General features: G+C 39.5%; 1 protein-coding gene across 1 annotated transcript in view; it reads left to right on the forward strand.

Moving 5' to 3' along the window:
- The window catches only part of DAB1 (DAB adaptor protein 1), a 477301-nt gene that overhangs the window by 440119 nt on the left and 17608 nt on the right, over nucleotides 1–19574 (forward strand). Inside the window, exons 9-11 of the mRNA XM_031050757.2 lie at nucleotides 1014–1079; nucleotides 5781–5840; nucleotides 17733–17789. Coding sequence (XP_030906617.1) covers nucleotides 1014–1079; nucleotides 5781–5840; nucleotides 17733–17789 — 183 coding nt within the window. The remainder of the gene's footprint in view (nucleotides 1–1013; nucleotides 1080–5780; nucleotides 5841–17732; nucleotides 17790–19574) is intronic.

Consider the following 19574-nt stretch of genomic DNA (forward strand, 5'->3'; position numbering starts at 1 on the left):
TTGTCATCATTATTGAATACAAACCCTAACTGAAAGGGGAGTTACTTTGAGAATAAGGAAGGTGACATCTTGTTCTGAGAGTAATGAATTGACATTTTGTCTTCTGTGTGGCCAGAACTTAATTCAGAGGGGGAATATTTGGATAAAAACAACAGTGGAATTGATGTTATAACATGCTCCCTTGTTGGCGCTTGGGCTATGATTTAATAATAGATCTGCAATTTAAGCCTTGTTTCATCCAAGCAGAATGTCTGGGAGCAAAGATGATTATCAGATATGTGTCAATATATTCATGTCCAATACCCTACTGAGTGTGAAGAAGAAAAAGCTGTAATTTCATTCTCATGTTTTTGTACTGAAACAAAATAGATGATAGTTTACAGGGTTTTTTTCCTGGAGGTTTTGTGTTCTTCCACTTAGGTATGTCAGTGGGAGGTATGCTGAAAGAAACCGATCCAGCCATTAGTGAATATTGAAGAGCGCCTAAGGTGCAGCGAGAAAGATGATAAGAATTAGGATGCCCTAAATTACTATTCAGCTTTTATAATGTCAGGAGTTTTACTTTGTGCTCTTCACAACAAAGCAAGAACCTGAAAGTGAAAATTTTGCTATGTGGCCTGTTACATGAGCACCGGCCTAGTCCCCCAGTTTGGATTTAGCTTTTTTATTCACAGATAATAAATAGATGTAGAAATAATTGCTATTATGTAAAAGAGGCAAAACTCATGTTGACTTCGGAAAATGAATATTGGGCCACAGGCGGTCTCCCTAGTGAGAAAGAATTAGGAAGTTGATCTAATGATCATTAGGGGAGATTTAGGTCTATTTATTGCCGGTTTATGAAATATGAAACAACCTTACTCTGCTCTCCAACACACCGGTTGTCCTGCTGCCAGCCTGTGCTTTGAATTTGTTTCTTTAATGCCTGCCTATGTTTTGATGTGGAATTCCAAATCGCCTTTTTCCCTTCTGTTTCATCTTTGACTTTTCCTCTCTGGCGGCTGGTGTCATAGTACATTGTGTTTGAGGCTGGACACGAGCCAATCCGTGAGCCTGAAACGGAAGAAAACATTTATCAGGTATAAAATTACTAACCTTGGTGTTTTCATTGCAATGATTGCAAGCATTTAGTGAAGTACATTTCATATATAGTTCACTTTTATTAGTTTTCATCCATCACAGAAACGTCTGGCATTTCATTCTGGTGACATGACATGAATAACCTGCCCAGTCTCAGTGTGATTCTCCTGTTTGTCATTTCAGCTTCTGCAAATTGTATTCTTTTTGTCCACTTCTAAAAGGTCTTACCCTTTTGCGTGCACCAGATTAAGTGATAAATAATGGATTCTCTTTCTTTTCCTGATAATTTTGGCAACATTTTACACCTTTACAGATCCTGAAATCTCATGGATTGCTCATCCAAGCAATTCTTAGAAAGGCATTTTGTTGGTATTGTTCTTCTTTCTGCCTAATCAAGGAAATCACTGACAAAACCTAAGAGCTCTCAATAGATACCCCCCAGGCTGGGGAAAATATTTTCCGAGTGCAAATGTTATGTTAGAGCCCAAGCTTCCATTCTTCACACTGACAAAAATTGCATTTAAAGCAATCTAAAATAATCTTTTGTCGTTCAATTTATCCTCACGGGATCAGTCCAGGGTTTATTAAAATATAATGTAATTCATTTTGTGTCACATACTAGAGGCAAATCTGAAAATAGACAGAAATCTCTGTGTGCTGTAAGAAAATAGTGATTTGAGGAAATCGTTTAGTGTGGAGGGGAAGAAGTTCAAGCAGTGATTAAGCATTTCATCTGGCTGTACTAGAGGTTGATCTGCTAATAGGGAAAGCATTTCTAAAGTCAGCAGGAGCAAGGATAGAACAAAAACAAAGAGAAAGGTATTTTTTGAAGTAGGAAGATGACAGGGAAAAAACTGAAAGGTTAGAGTAGCTGTAAGCCAAAATAGAAAGAAGCTAAGTGGGAAATGGAAATGCAAGCTAAACATTAGAAAATAACCATTTTATTAGCCCCATCACAGGGTCATTGAGTTGAGATTAATTTACTCTGTCTGTGCTGATTTCCTGGCACCCCTGCCGCATACACTAGAATATGCATCCTTCTGCATCTCTAGACCAAGACACAAAAAGCTCTCTAGGTGAGAGTATGTCTAAGGTTGAAATTTTGCTACCACATAGTGTTGAAAGTTTGACTATGGTCAGGGAAGCAATCAGTTAAATAATTACCACTCTAGTTCATACAGTCATAGAATCATAGAACCATAGAATAGTTTGGGTTGGAAAGGACCTTAAGATCATCCAGTTCCAATACCCCTGCCATGGGCAAGAACACTTCACACTAAACCATGTCACCCAAAAAGCCCATGACAGCTATGGTCAGGTGAAAAAAATCTGATGGTTGTTCATCAAAGTGCAGAGCTTTTAGTGGCATTTTAGAGATGTACCAGTGGTAGCAAGCAAAATGGGATCGTTGCTCCTGATGTTTGGAGATCCTAGATCAACTTTGGTGGATAGGGAAGAAGTAGGAACTGTGTCCTGAGGAATGGCCTAAAGAACAGGAAGACTCTGGACAGTTTCTTTTTCTTAAAATGGAGATTAAAGACAATGAGCAGATACTGAGGTCACTGTCACCTCCTCTCAAGACACTGATGTTACTGCCCTGTAGGCCACCAGAGAAGTGCTTGGGGCTTCACTTGACTGTATCTGGATGTGAAGAAGTGTTTCCTACGACGGAAAATTCCTGTGATTAATATACCACATTCTCAGTATGTGCAGGTCTAGCATTGTCCTTCTCTGAATTTACTACAGGCAATACCTGGAATACTGCAAATGCTGAGTTTAAGGAGCAAGGTGTCTTCTTCCGTTATCTATGTAATTGACATGCTGTAGTATCACTAGTGTAGACTTGCCCAGGACCACAAGCTTCTTAGTTCCCATGGACTTTGTGAGCTTTTGGCTTACTATAAATCTGGGTTCCCACCATGCAGATCTTGCACTCTGATCACTAGGAAATTGTTTCTCTTACAAGATCTTGATGATCTCAGAACCGTCCAGGCTACTATTAAAAATTGAATTAGAAAAGGTCCTGTTTTCCTGTTTTCTTTTTTTTTCTACTTAGTAGCTTTATTTTAGTTTGATGCAAATTGGTGCCTGTTTCTATTATTTACTACAGAGCCTTCCCCATACTATACTGTAGTAAATATGCATCTGTTCAGAAACCACCTACATCCTAACTTCAGCCTCCTCAAATCTTTCTTCTGGTGCTGCTCTGGGTTTTCAACCAAGAGCTGGTATGTGAAGAATTCACTTCTCCCTTGGTGGGAAAAAGTCCTACCGAGCAGGAAGAAAAAGATTCCACCTGGATGTGGAAGATAAAGTGCCAAAAGTGACAATTTCTATTTCTTTTTAGCATAGCAGAGGTCACAGTTTTCTTTTTAAGCATTCATTCTCTGTCTGTCACCTTTTTTTGATACATTACCCCAAAGACTGTCTGTGTCTGTCTGTTCTTTTAATATTGTCTGTCTATGTAAATTACACTAATATGTGTTAGGCAAAGACTTGATCACTGAGCATGTACAATCCTCTTACCTAGTGTCAGATTTCTTAATAGCATCTCTTTTCCTGCCAGTTGTTTCAGTGAGGTGGGGATGAGATTTTGTTGAGTGGTTTTGTGTTGAGTATGTAGCAGCACTGGTCTCTATGGAGAAGCAAGTTCAGCTCGATGAGGAGTTGTCAATCTGAGATGGGGGTTTCTGCGTTGTGGTGCTTGTTTTGCTGGTAAAATGCGAGTACATCAAAGTGGTTCACAGCCTGTCACAGAGACAGCTGTCAGCAGCAGCAGTGCTGGTACCTCTTTGCTGATATTTCTAATCAAAGAAAACAAAAACCAAGAGAAAGCCCTTGCAGACCCCTGGTGTAAGTAGCGATGCAAGAAAGCGTGATGCTACATGGCAGTAAAGACAACAAGAAGACGACAGGTATCGAGCTGGGAGAGAAGAATGTCTGTCAGAAAACTTTCTCTGTCTTGATATTAGAAGTCAGGAGCTTTTCTCTAGTGAAAGTGTAAGATGGAGTTAAAAAGAGGGGATTGATACTGTGGGGAAATGCTCATTTCCACAGTAAGCTGTGGATAGAAGCATGCAAACTAGAATGACTTCATGGAAAAGTTGGAAAGATGAAGGGGAGAATGACTTGAAGAGAAAACTTAGAAAAGAGAAACTGATGGTAGTTTATAAACAGTTCATCTTAGCACATTTCTCTCCTCTTTTTATGAAGACTAAGCTTTCCAGTGACTTATTAAACAGATCAGTCTTGGTTTCTGCTCTGACGCTGTCACTTAAAGTTTTCTCTTGTTACAGACTATTATTTCCATTAAATTGAACTGTTCCATCGTTACCCGTTTCACATATCTAATGGGATAGGTGTTTTCAGTGGAAAGGACCAGTACTTTGAGAAAAGCAAGTCAAGCACGCTATTCTCAGGATAGGAATAGAAGAGATCTTTTAACAGCTCATGCAGTTCCCGTGAGGGTTCTGTGCTTGTGCTTTTGACTTCTGCAATTTGCACCAAGTTAAGGATGTGTACTTTGTCTTGAGCACTTTAACGAAGATGGACAAGAGAATGTTTGAACAGTAGAGAGAGCTTTTTATATATTATGCAAAATAAGAAATTACAACATCTCAATGAATAAGTTACATTCCTTCAGCTTCCCCTAGATCTTCCCCCTTCCTACTCTAGTATCACAACTCTAAGATAGTTACTGTCTTAGGAAACAAAAATGTAATAATTTTGTAATATCTGCAATATTATTTCTCCTATTGACCTGTGAGGTTTCATTACTGTCTGAAATGTAACCTGCTTATGCTGAATGTCCTTGTTCAGTGAAAAACTGGCACTGATTTACTTAGAGCATCTGCACCAGTTTAGAGCATGTTCTCTTTGCTTGTGTCATTTACAATAGACGTTCAGTGCTTCTAGGAAGGAAAAGGAATACAATCACAAATAATAAATAGATAAACCAGCAGTCCTGAGGCAAGCAAAGCTCATTATTACAAAGCAACTCAATTCACATGAGCAGGTCATAAATGCCTAAGGTGTAAATGATGACTCTTGACTCCACTAGAGACTCACCCCAGTTTTAAGTGTGCTGTCCCTTGTCCATGTGAGGCTGTTGACTTAGCTCCCTGGCTGTGTCAGACTCTCACAGGCCAGTAATTCCTTAGTAAAACTGCAGTATCATAACCAAAAATCACTTACAGCAGCTGCAGGGCGCCAGCACTGCAGGGGTACATGTTATGACTTTATTTGACTTAGGTTATTAAGTGAATTGGAAGGGGAAAAATGTAACACTATAGGCCAAGCATCTCTTTCCCTTACTTCAGTAGCTGTACCCTGGATCTCTACCATGGAGGAAGATGACATACTGACCTGATCATGACTTCATCATACATCATCTAACACCCAAGTAAAATGAATAAAAGCCATTTCATTAGAAAGGAGATCCAAGTGCACCTGGACTTGATGCAACCAAAATTAACTGAGAATGAAAATTTCATTTCTGAACACTACTGGGCTTTAGCACTTTCAAATTCAGACAAATGTTTTATTTCTTTAGTATCTTCTTGAGTGGTGGTACTTGCTTACATAAAGAGGGAACCATCCTTGATTTTGTTAGTGTTAAATGGCTAACCTATACATATATGTCAGTTGCTGATACCAGTTTTCATCAAACCTGCTTTGGTAATGATCTTTGTTTTTTGCAGGTTCCTACCAGCCAAAAGAAGGAAGGTGTTTATGATGTGCCAAAAAGTCAACCTGTAAGTGTAAGTATCTTCCTTATTTATATGCAGTCAAGGTGTGTTTCTTAGCTTCTGTGACTGTCATTATTGTGTGCAACATCTGTTACATTCCTTGTGATGTGAATTTTATCAGTGACGTGTTATGGGTCGATCGGGTTAGTTCAGAGTAACCAGGATTGTTATATCACTTATATCCATCTCATTCATTACTTAAATCTCCTTTCTGGCTTTTCCAACTCATTATTATGGAAGTCACCTTTTATAAATGTGCTATTTGTGGTTAAGAGTCGACAGTAAGCCTTCTGCATGTTAGTACATGAACTCTTGGAGCCCGGATTAGGAGGGCTCCTCTATTACCCATTGTTATACAAGGTTTATCACTCTGAGTGAGCATGGGCTGCATTTTCTCCCCTGTGTGCTCCGTCAGAGCCGTGCTTTATAAATTGTGCTCCTTTCAGCTTGGTTTAGTAGGACAACAGGGGAGACGAAATCTGAATAGAGTGGAGCTTAAGAAAGGTAGCATTAGGAAAAGGTATGTCAGAACACTGTGACCTCTACGGTGTTTTCCTGCAACTAAAATGTCTATACCTCTCAAAAGACTTCCTGGTGAATACAGTGTGCTGATAGGTAAAGATTTCATAAGGAGATGTGAATCAAATGTTACCCAAAACCTGGGAATTTGCATTAGAATTACTTTCATTTGGAAAAAAAAAAATCCAAACACATTAAACAAAAATCCAACCTAACATACACCATAGAAAACCAATTATTTTTCCAATAAAACCAGCTTCTATGGTAGGTTAGTAAGAGGTGTACAGTTGTAGGGCAGAGATATGGGCAGACGGCTTTGTAAAACTCTGACAGGAGCTGCATCAAGATGAAGTGTGCAAAAAGACCTCAGTCAACAAATTCCTGAGTGGCAGAGCTTTTTTGTCTATGTATTGCAATGCTTTCCTGGTTATTGTGGGCTTTAATCGGCACAAGTTTTCCTCCCTGTATTGCTACGTATTGTTTCTGTAGTGCTCTAAGTACACAGGGGACTAAAGTTCAATACAGACTATCAGTTCTTTCTGTCCTGTGCCCTGCGTGAACAGTAGACTATTAAAAAATGGGGTTAATATGTTGTTGTATCCAAATGGCACCATTCCCTTTCTGTGTACTAGCATTTTGAAGTAGTACAGCAGTTATTCCCATCTATAAGGAATGGTAGCAAGTGGCTGAGAGCAGAAGTGGAGTGACAGATGCCTTAGCACCAAGTCATGCATTTGCGAAGGGTGGATTGTACTGTTTAATATAAATTTGTGCTATAAATACCTCGAGAAATTATTTGATTGCATTTGGTTACACAGAAAATTAATATTTCTGAGGATTTATGTGGGAATGGAGGAAAACAAAGGAAAAGGTCAGGAATTCCAATCTGCCATAAGCAATGGGGAAAATGTATTCAAGAGAGAGGAAGAGCTTCCTTTCACATGAGGATGTGGTAACTGGCACAGCTGGGGTTGAGCACAGAGATGTTGACTATGAAAGATAAGTGCTAGGGAGGGGCTGAATGGGGGCCTGAATTGTGACATTTCTGTGGTTTGCACAAACAAACAAAACTTGACATAAATATTTCATGATAAGGCTCTAGGAGGAGGGAAGCATCATCGTGTTGCCTGGGAAAATCTAGTGAAATAACTCATGTTGCATATCTAATGAAGGTGTTTGTGGGCACGGAAGAGCTGTAGGTTTTTGACTCATTTCTCTCATAGTTCAGTGTTACAGTTCTTCTGTTGTACGTTTCCTGTGACTTTTTTATTATTCCTTCAGGGATGCTTCAAATTTACTCCGGGTATAGTCTGTAATTTAGGTCGTTGCAATATGACTGGGTGTAGAGTACATTTACAGTCATGTCTGCAGACACTTTGGTATTAGGCTGTCCTGGTAAAGAGCATGACTGTGAGATATAGGGCATTATGGAACCCACTCTGTAATCATCAAATATATTTCATCTGTCATCTTCATGAAGTTGGTTGCTTGACTTAATTCAAGGTTTTTTTGCTGTTTCATGCTTAAATTTAAAAGGATTAGAGCCTTCTTGCCAAACAAGCTACTTACTGTAATTTATGAAGACAAAGAGAAGAGGAAGAAACCAGTAGCTCAGATTTCGTTTCACCTTTTTATATTAATATGCATTAAAAAGAAAAAAGAAAAGCAGAAATAGCTCTTAAAATTAGCAATTTAATATTCCACTGCCCATCTGATTTATTGCTCACCCTTCCACACTCTGTCACTGAGACACTTGCCATAATTTTTTCTTTCCAATTTATAGCTGTCATTTTTATATAAACCTCTAAAATTCAATCTGAGGGCAAATAATCAAGCTCATCTACCTGGTTTCAACATGTAAGGACACTTGCCCTATTAGGAGATCTTGCTTTCAGTAATTTCATAATGGATGAGTAAAGTGAGAAACTTTTTGTAGCTCCTGATAGGTTTCAAGCACCATGAATTCTCTCTCCTGACAATAAATACAACACTTAATAAAAATGCAGCAAGTTTTGCTTGAGTTCAGACTGAATTGCCCACATTCCCTGGACAGAAATCAATTTTCTGTCTTGGGATTGTTTTCCTCTGGTGTGTTCCCAGACAAGTTACCTCTAGTCTTTGCACATAAAAGTGAGGGATGCCAAAGCAGTTATATGGGTGCCCTCCACCCTTGACTTCTGTAGCCAATGGAGAGAAATAGCTGCTTCATGGGGAAATTCCTTCTGCCTTCATGAGGTGTCCCTGTGTAAATGTACATCTGGACATTGTTCCTTCATGGCTACATAGGATCTGTAAATGCCTTGAAGGTTTGATAACTACTAAATAGCTAGGCTTAGATGGGGTGAGATCTACTGTAGTGGAAAAACTAAAAGCCTGAAACCCTTTCTCAGAGGTAGCTTTGAAACTGGGAAATGTCAATTCATACTGAGTTTCAGTGAGCTAATAGCATCCTAAGAAACCAGTACTAGTGGGGCAGATATTTCTTCTGTGCTTATGGGGTCCAGCTGTGGCTGAAGGTGTGAAGCTTCTTCCTGGTAGTGCCTTGAGGCAGAATTATTCAACATTGTAGATGCATTGAGACAGCTGATGTACTTGTACAACACTGTGCCATCCTGTGAGGCCATTTATCAGAAGATGTCAAAGTACTTTATAGTGTGACTCCTCATGATCTCTGAAATCAAGTAATGTAAATATGGTGCAAATGAGGTGGAAAAGAATGAGTCTTGGATCTCGGGATTTCAGTGTACCTGCTGAACTCAATTAGGAGTGGTGGCTGGTTGCCAAGTCCCTTCTCTGACATTGGGATGAAAAGATTGCTTACTCACTAGAATTCTTGTATTTCCCCATCTCTTTGCTGCATCCCTTCCTAGCAAATCCCACTCTCCTGTAGATTTCCTCTGGGGGGCATGCTTCAGACCCGCACCATTCACGGTATCCTATTTCCTCCCTTCCTCTGTATCAACTCACTCTTCATGTACTCATTCCTACTTTCTCTCTGCTCCTTCCTTAGACCAGTTCTCTTGTTCTCCATTCAGTCAGAGTAGACATCAAGTCAGACAAAGAAAGCAAGCTCACCCAAAAAGCTTGTGTTAAGTGCTACCGATTCCACTGAGAAATTGTAGTTCTGTATGTGAAATTAACTGTTATAAAAAGGTGAAATATTTAATGAGCTCTTTTTGTCATAATTTCCCATCGTCTCCCCATTATACATCCACATCAAGTTCTACCTGTCATGGTGTTTTTAGTAATAAGAATCAGACTGTAAATACCCTTCACAGAGACTGTCAGTCACATCATAATAAAACCTTCTCTTCTCATCAGAATGTCTAAACTATCTGCTTACAGTTTTATGAAGGCTTTCAAACAAGTCATCTTACTGCTCTATAAAGATTCAAGGCATTATAACTGATGCTTTACAATTCAGGCAGTGATTCAGCTAGTTACAACTATGTGGAAAGTATTAAACTGGGGTGGAATGAACAGGGAGTAATTTGGCTGCCATAGAGCAAGGCATGGGAGGAGCAAATGAAGCTTTGCTGGACCTGAGAATAATGGGTCTAGAAGCCATGAGGGTTGCCTGATCCTTCTGCCTGAACCAAGAAGCTGTGTTTGAGAAAGCTCAGTTTTAATTCTGGCTGGGATTACAGTGTCATTTGCAGGTCTGATTTGTTCAGGTCTCGTGTCAGAGGAAGCCTGCCTGGGGTTATCTGGAAGGCAAGGACAGCCTTGCATCAGCAGCTTTACAGAAACAGCTTCCAAACAGGTGACATTGGCTTCAGCCTCCGCAATCAGGCTTTGTAGATCAGCTCTTCAAACATGAGAAGAAAGAGTGTGCACACACCCAGCCTGAATATCTGTGCTGGGAAAGCTGCCCACTGTGTTTACCTGTGCTCAAATGCCCTGACTTAGTTACACCCAATTAAACCTTGTGTGCAAGGTTTAACATTGCAGTGTGGGATGGGCATTTTTAACAGGCACAGCTACTTGTTGCACAGTTTGAAAGTATATGTGTTAGGATAGTGTCTTGTGTTGTGAGTTTATTTGGTGTTTTGCTGGGCCTTTGCTATTTCCATAGACAGAAGTGGATACACATATCAGTATCTGCAGTCTAGTCCTTGCATTAACTGTTCTGAGATTCTGTGCAGCACTGAAAACACCTCTGCTCCATGTGTCCCTCCTCTCAGCTTGCCTTTTGATTTAATACCAATATTAACTCTGATACCACTGCTGGCTTATAATGGAAACGTTTAGCACCATAACAAAGGTAACATCTGAGCCCTGAAGGTGAGATGTTGTCATGTTCATGTCTTCAATAGTGAGACTTGTGCTGTAGCAGGAGACCCTTATTATAACAGCCTCTCTACACATCAGCTGTTTGTTTCCATCTGCTGTGTGGGTACCATCTTCTTTGTGACCTGCATCAACCTGCCCTGTGTTATCCTCTGGGCAACTGTCGTGGATATTACTAAGTGATATCCAGTGATGTTGCTCACATTGCACTGTCATGTCTTAAGATACTTGTATTTGTGGGTTTGGGTTTTTTTTTCCATTATTGGGGTTAGAAAGAAGCTGTTGACACTTCAGAAGGGTCCTGCATTCAGTCGAGTCAGGGTGATGCAGAAGAGGCAGATCCCTTAATGCTGTGGGGCAGGTTTGGTATGTTAGGCAGGTAGCTGACATAACTGTTTTGTTTGGACTTGTGTTAGGTATGTGTGTTGCCAGTCAAGGTCTGTCATTAACTGTGATTTAATTACTTCTACATTATAAAAGGTCACTGAGATTTGTCAAGGTGCTTTTTCCTTCCTTTTAGCAAGACCCATGGGTACTATCATCTGCTGTTTTATACTTTTTGCTTCTGCTTCTACCTGTACAAAATGCAAGTAAAAACTGATTAAAAGCCTTTAACCTTCACTCAGCACTGACATAAACAGCTATGCAGCTGAGAGCTTGGAGTGGATCCACAGCAAAAAAACACTTTAAAACCTGAATTTTCACTAGAGGTCTGAGACCTTGCTCACCCCCCGTGTTTCTCCTTTCCAAGGAGAGGAACTAGCCATCGTCAGGGATGTTTCACAGAGGCCATCACCATCAACTGGTACCTGCTGTACTTAGCGGGATGTTAGCTCTCTCATCAAGCACTGTAATGACTGAATTTATATTTCTGTATTTGATTTTTTATCAGGTTTTCCTTTTAGTTTTTCTTTTAAGCTATTTTTTTTCTGGGGATATTTTGTGGTTTACATCTTAATAAGAAATTTAATGGTGCAGGAAGCAGAAACCAGGTATTCCTTTCAGTATTCCCAAATTATAACATCTATAATATAAAGTGATGAAGTTTCTTCATGTGTTTTATATACATGAAGCCTTATGTAGGTTTTAGCACCTTAGCTCGAAGTTCAGGATATTTCAACTTGAAAAGTTGTTCTTGCAATGCCAGGTAGAGAAGAATACTCAAGAAGCTGTTAACCTGAATTCAGAGTCTGATTTCCAACTATCTGGAGGGTTAGATGTTAGAATTAATCCATTGTTAACGTATAGACTCTTTAAGACTTTGAATCTTAATCTCTGTAGTTTGTGAATGTTGAAAGGAAGTGCTTGCATACTTCTGGTTTCAATCCATCCATAATTTTGCATCTAGCATGTCAAATAGCATGTTTTACTAGTGTAGGAATACTGTTTCATAGATGGGAATAAAATGTAATGATTTAATTTTTCCTATGTCATCTTGATTTAGGCCGCATATGTGGGCCACATATTGAGCTCTTTTTAACCCATAGGACTACTCTTGCTAGCAGGCTTTCAGTTCCTGCATTTGTAATACTGGTCCCCCAGTGTGATCCTAAACCCTGTACCACAAACGGAATGATCACATGCTATCAAAGCATTGAACTTACTTTACTTCCCAGTGCAATCCTTTAGGATTCTGGGACATAAACACATAATGGGGAAGGCTGTAATCCAGCAACACTGCCCTTGATCAGTTTTCCATCCTTTGCTCTCTGTACTGCAGAAAAAGCAAGAAACAAGGAAGCAAACCAAAGCTGCAGGTTTTGCCCTGTGACAGGGTTATCTTGTTGGATATGGGTGACATGGGTGTTAGTATGGTGGTAAGACTTGTACTTAAGATACAGACCATGGGCAATATAAATAAGTGATAAACATTTCAGTGGCCCCTTGCAGTCATGCAGCCTGTTAGGTCTCATTTCTTATGTCTTCATGTTTATTTGCATTCCTGACCTTACCTGGTTTCCTATGCATTTTCCAGGGTAATATTCTATCCCTTCTGATATTCTCCAAAGTGGAGAAAACAGAGTGTGGCTGAACCATGGGTCAGGTTCATTGATTGTGGGGTAAAGTTCTTGTACACACAGTGAATTTTTGTCCTTTATACAATATGACTGATGCAGATTTTATCTGATGGTTGCTGATATATTAAGTTCACAGCTGCACGTTGTATTGATTCACTACATTTTGATTTGCTCAGAGCCCTGCAGCTCATACTGATTTGCTAAAACATTTATTTCCACACAATCTGCTTTCTAAGTAGCAAAGTTTGTAGCTTTAGCTAGTCTTTATTGCTGTGTGCCTTAAATAGCATCAGTTGCACAACTAAAGGGAATACTGTTCTGGGGAAAATGCTGTATGCATTTTGCATCAGTTTGGGGAGAACCTGTTGTGATTTTTTCCTGCTTAATTCAGTGTTATCCTATGTTACTAAGTACAGAAGTACACAGGACTTGGCATTTTTGCTTGCTGATATTTAGGAAATTTCAAGGCCTGGAAAATAGCATGTTGAGGCAGCATTCAGTAATGAAGGTAGAAGTAACTTGTTTCTCAAGCTTCGTTATAGCTCCAGACACCTGTCATTTTGAAAGGCATTAAATAGACCTGTATAACTGCAAGTGTTTTAAAATCGTAGAGTCATTAAATGGTTTGGGTTGAAAGGGACCTTAAAGCTCATCCAGTTCCAACCCCTGCCATGGGCAGGGACACCTTTATTTGTAAAGGTACCTAAATCTAGAGACAGGCTTATGTGTCTGAAAGACAGATGTTAGGGCCTATTAGAACATCACAAATGTAAATGATAACAGCTTTTGCAGCTTGTGTCAACATTTTGAAAGCCTCAGTGTTTAGTTCAACAACACAGGGATATTGCTGGACTTGATTTCTTTTGAATGTGTGTGATGTGACTGGTGTATACCATGGTGTATACTGTGCTCTCTGAACCCACCACATGGGGTCTGGAGGAGATACAGATGAGGTGACCTTTCAGCTGGGACCTTTGCACCAGCATCCTCTGTGCTCTGGGAAGTTTAATTATCTTGAGTGTCATGTTGCCTGGAAGCAGCATGGGTCTGGCTCTAAGCTAGAGTTACTCTTTTGGACTCTTGATTTATTAGAGGCTGTCAGAGAAAAGTGCCAATTGAAACGTTTTAAATACCATTTCCTATAAAAGTAAATACCCAAAGTACACAGGGAATTCAGAAATAAATTCCCTGCAAATGAATAGAAAATAAACAAATGGGTGAATATATGTTTTGATCATATGAAGAGATCCTTAATTTAAAGGAAGCTATCGAGCACCAATGAAGCAATTCACTCAAACACTCCTCAATACTCCATTATGTCAATTATCCTTAGCCATCCTACCTCTTTAGCTGTGAAGCCTTGACTAAGAGCATTTTTAACCAGCACATATACTGTTTGCCTGTGAACAGGAAAAGGGAACTGGCCAGTTGGTGAATGCGGTGAAGCGCAAGACTACCCTGTAGTTGGGTACATCATACCAAAGCCAGGACTTGATTTTGTTACTTCCAGTAAAAATACAGGGGATTGCTTGAACAAGAGTGCTTCTGGCAAGTAAGAGTTACCTATGAAACTGGTAAGAGAAACTTTAAACAGGAGGGTTCCTATATCCCACTTGATTCTGAGCACTGGATTTGAACCCTGTATAAGTAATGGATACCCAAATGCATGTATCTTGGATAAAGATCAGTCAGTGTCGTTCTATGGCAGCCCATGCTGCTAATGTGACCTGTACCATTTGGGAATCACCCTAAATGTTCACAGCAGCCTTACAACGAAAAGATTGTGCTCAGCCATACCTGTATAAATCAGGGTTGATGGTAACACTGCCACTACCTCTGTAACTGGGAAAGTTTATGGCATTTGAGGATCTTTAGGATCTGTAGGAAGCTGAAGATAGCAAAGGCATTGACAATGTTTTTTCACACACATATTCTTCAGTGTATTCCCTTTAATTAGGAAGCAATTGAGCAGTTCTTTGTTGAGTTATCATGCTACTTCATTAATCCAACAGTGGTTTCACAGCAAAACAATATGTCTTGTTGGTTGTTTTCAGTATGTCTCAACCTACTAGACGTGGTTTGACTAATGATCACTTCAGTCATGATTGTGACATGCTCCTTCGTTATAGTTCTAATTGTTTTTCAGAATGAATTGTAGTTAATTAGCAAGCTGCTTGCAGCACATAGAGCTCGTAGTAATATAAACACTTGTGGTATAAGGTTGTGTAAATAACTGGAGCTTTGCTGAGCTAAAATAATGATTCAAACCACCAGAAACAAATACATGACATAGCCAAAATATTTATCGTTTCAAGTGAAATAAGAACACAAGTGTTTAGTTTGACTAACCATTTGACTTGTCATTAGACTGCCAGTGTAAAATACATGTTGGGAAAAGGGAATTTGAAATGCAGAGAGGCAGCACAGTTGGATGATCACTCTTTTGTCTACTGGGCCAACTGGTGCAGCACTTACCCTGAATGCAGGAAACCAAGTTTAAATCCCTCTGCTGGTGTAATAGATCTGAATAGCTGATACCCAGCTCAAAGGTTAATTACTAGTTGCTGGTTATTTGCTATATTTAGTATCCTTTGTACTCTTTTTTACTGTCTGAGCTCTGTAATAGAGTACAATTTATTTACTGAATACATTTTCATGCTTTTTAAGCACCACTTTTGCTTCATTCTCTGACATTTCAGAACTGCATTCTGTTAGACACTCTTTTATCATCCTGTTTGCAGAAGTAGAGCAATATTAAACAGGTTTTCTCATTCTGCAAGTCTGTGTAGATCCCTAGCCATTGGTAAAACAAGATTGAGTAGCAGATGTTGAATATTCTGGCTGTTTATGTATTTAGAAGTGAAAGAAATAAGGTGTTTCACACTCCTATGAGTGCAAGAGGCCCATCTTAGAGTTCTCTTTTAAAAGCTGAACTTTCACATTGCTTAGAACAGATGGTTTTCTGAGTACATGGTAATCAGAGTGAGTACTGTAGTGGAGGTGAATTGGTCTAGGTTCAGTTTTATGGAGGCTGCAGTTTACTTATCTCTGTACTCTTGGATTTTCTCCAGCTCTTGCATACTATGTTTTTCTTTACTGAATAGCAGGAAGTGTCATGAGGAATTCCATTACTGGCTGGAGTGCTTTAAAAAGCTTGCTGCTGCTTTAAGAAGCCAGATTTACATATTTCATGTTTAGAAGATTTACAGCATGTCTCACATGCCTTCATAGAAAGATGGAGACTTCATTATAGGTTTAATGTCACTGTGATACAAGGATTAATACTGTTCCCTCCGCCTCGGTCTGCGTGGCGGGTCGCAAGTGACTGGCGTGTTCCTGGTTGACTAAGCTGTAGGGGTGTTTTCATATTCAAGGGGAAGTGTTTTTGAATAGTTAAAGCAAGCTTTTACATTGCCCTGAGGAGAAACCCAAGGACAGCAATCCTAGAGAAGGATGAAGGACTGGAGCATCTTTCCAGGCTTCTTGTTATTTTCTATCATGCACTGGGGAAGGAGGAAGAGGACTTCACTTGTGAAGGTTAAGCACTTAGTATCAAAACCACAAACTGGAGGAAGACTCAAAGGGCCAAATTCTGCCCTCTGTAACCATGTTGCAGCACTGGCACAGTCACCGTTGCCGGTTGTTCTGTGCTTTAACAGACAGGGATATTTCACCCTGAGGAAGTGTCTCCTCACCAGTGTGTGATGCAGAACAGGAGCTAATGGAAGATGCAGCTCAAGTGCTACATGATAATTGGGCACTTGGGGATGCACCATGACATGTTGGGCAAATGTTTTCTGCAAGGTCCCGCTGTAGCACAGGTGGGAATTTCTAATGGTCCATTGAACACCGCTCACATGTTTCCTCTGTGCTGAGACATGGTTATTTCTCAGCTGGTTTCACAGAGTGATCGGTGTGGAGCTACAGAGTGGCACGAGCCACATCCCTGGGTGCTGGAGGATGGGGAGGTTAAACAGGAGGGCTGTCAGAATAAAAAGTGATTAACTAGCAGCCAAAATTAGTCCCTCCTGAAGGTGTAAACCCTTCTGGGTTCATTTTAGGAATATTCTCAAGGTCTGTGGAGTTCTTTGAATAAATGAACAAAGCTTTGTTCGCACTTTCATTACCTGGGGCTGGGTGAAGATGCTGTCAGCCCCCAGAACTGAGGCCTCTCCTGGTTGTGGATGGTGTCATTTTCTTCCTTTAGTTTTGCCTTTTGCCAGTCCCTTCCAGTTTGTGATGAGATGAAGGAGGGAAATAAAGCATTCTAGGCTGTTTCTGAGGTTTTGAAATGCCTTTGGTTTAAGATGGGATTACTGGCTGAGAGCTGGTATGAAGCTTCTCAGTCATCTAAGATTTGATTTTCGATAACTTGCTGTTATGTTTGTTTCTCAAGAAATAAAATCACCAACACTACAGTAAATATAGTAAGCACTCTGAGGGCATTGAAGTGGTAATTTGTATTAAACACGTAGATGGATATAGATATGGATGCATGCGTGAGCAACATACTCCCAACATGTAATTGCACACACACAAACTATGGATTTAAATATAACTTGGATTGATTTCTATAAGTGAGTTTCAAAATTACTATAGAAGGGAAATACCTTCACTAGGTCTACATTGATGTTGTAATTCTTTAGTTATGAGAAAGCTGTGGTTTTTTGCACACACTTGCTTTTACAGCTTTTTTCCCATTTGGGATGTTAAGTCCTCTCTTTCACCAAGACAGTGAAAAGTTCCACTAACGTACGTAGGATCAGAGCTCACAGGGTGTGCTTATTGCTGAATTAATAAATATATGGGAAAATAGATAATTATGATACAAGTGGTAAAATTGCCTTATACACCAGAAGATGAGATTTAGCACAAATAACATGTATGTTTGCTCCATATCCCAGAAGCAAACTCACTGTTTTTACTACGTGATTTTATATCTGTGCTCTCTGCAAGATGGAAAGGGTTTTCATTTCAATACTGAAGGCGATAATTATGGAGGTTATCATTTTCATGCTCAGAAATTCATGTCATTTTCATAAATCATTCATTTCATTTCATAAATCATGCTTTACAGCTGCAGAATGGAAACTTATTGCTGGACATTGATGAAAATCTTGTTTCAGTCACTCAGGTAAGGTTGTGACACTAAAATGTTTTAAGGAAATAGAGACTAAATCATCTATAGGAAACGTGCAATTTGAAAATGTTCTGTTTGGGATTAACTTCACTAATATTGGGTGTGAATAATTTAGAAAGGCCTAATGGGTGAAATCAGTTCTGTGGAGACAGTGAAATCACAAAAAATAAAAGATAACTATTTGGTACCCAGAATCTCATATGCTGCAAGTGGATAAAGCTACGTCTATGTCAGAGAAGATGCATTCATTTCTTCAGCTGAGAATAGGGTTGTATCAAAAAACTAGATCCAGAATCCAGATCTGAACCACTTGGGACTTTAAAATCCCACCTCCAAGTGTTGCTGTTTAAAGCTATCTCTAGTAAGTAAATGAGGAAGTTGTGTTCCCACTAAATTTGTATTTTCATTCTCTGACATAGTTCTGTAGCTCCTCTTGCACATATTCTGTTAACAAGTTACTCCCCTCTGCATATATTCCTTTTTCTTGGGGAATATTGTGAATTATGTGTATTACAGCAGTGAAGACAGCTTTCCTATCACTCTCCAGCTGCCTGTGTAGAAATCCATCCATAGAGTTTCTTTTAAGAACTTTAATACAATTATAACTGTGCAGAGTTTCCAAAGCTCCATCACCTTGAAACACTCTGAAAAGTATTATTATTCCCCTTTTACAGGGGTATCGAGGCATGGAGATCTGAGTTACCACTTTTCAAACATGCACCAAAGGATCATAGCATCATGGCATGCTTTGGGATTGGAAGAGACCTTAAAGCTCATCCAGTTCCAACACATTGCCACAGGCAGGGACACCTTCCACTAGACCAGGTTGCTCAAAGCCCCATTCAACCTGGCCTTCTGTATGAAATGGTTAATACTAAACCATATCACCCAAGGCTTCATCCAACCTGGCCTTGAACACTGCCAGGGATGGAGCATTCACAACCTATTGATTTATAATTGGGGTATCCTGAATTGGTGTATAGTTGGTGTATCCTGAAGAAAACATGGTTTTCCTTCTTTCTTCCTTCTTCCATCTCCATGCAGATACTTAGAGGGATATATATAAACCCATAAGAAGCAAATATATTGCCATAGCACTAAAGTAATGTGATCTATTTAATACAAGACATGATGTGAAGAAATGTGAAGTAATTCATCCTTAGGTACATCATTAGACAGAAATCTGGGAATCATCCAAGCTGCTAGACAAAGTACAGGTCTAAGTGATTATAGCATTGCTTTTGTATATGGGAATAAAGATTGGATTGCAGAAACCTATAAATCTTTGCAATTATTATATTTTAAATGATTGTCTTATTTCTTAAAGGATCATTTCTAATAGAAGGTTTAGGGCAGGAAAACATTCTTTGGGTGATCTTGTTCATTTGGTAGGTTGTAAAGAACAAGCAGCTCATGTGGTCTATGTCCAGAGCCTTTGTGAGGACTCAACTGAATTTCAAACCTGTGTATGTGATAGGTTGCAAGGTTTATGTCCGCAAGCTAGGGAGGAAGTTCAACAAACTGAATGAGGATTTGCATTAATCTCATTCACCATGACATTTATAGCTTCTCAGGTGTGTGGATGCGATGCAGTATGATACAGGGAAGAAGGAAAGGTAGTAAGCAGAAGAAAGGTGGTGGAGAAAGAGTAGTTCCTGAGTTCACATCAAAGCTTTCCAGAATAACCACCCTGATAAGGATGGTAGATGTGGATTAGGTTTCCTGTAGAGCTATAAGGGATCCATGCTTTACCATTCCTGGACTTCATCTTAACTGATT

The sequence above is a fragment of the Melopsittacus undulatus genome, chromosome 6, assembly GCF_012275295.1.
Source record: "Melopsittacus undulatus isolate bMelUnd1 chromosome 6, bMelUnd1.mat.Z, whole genome shotgun sequence".
Lineage (NCBI taxonomy): Eukaryota > Metazoa > Chordata > Aves > Psittaciformes > Psittaculidae > Melopsittacus > Melopsittacus undulatus.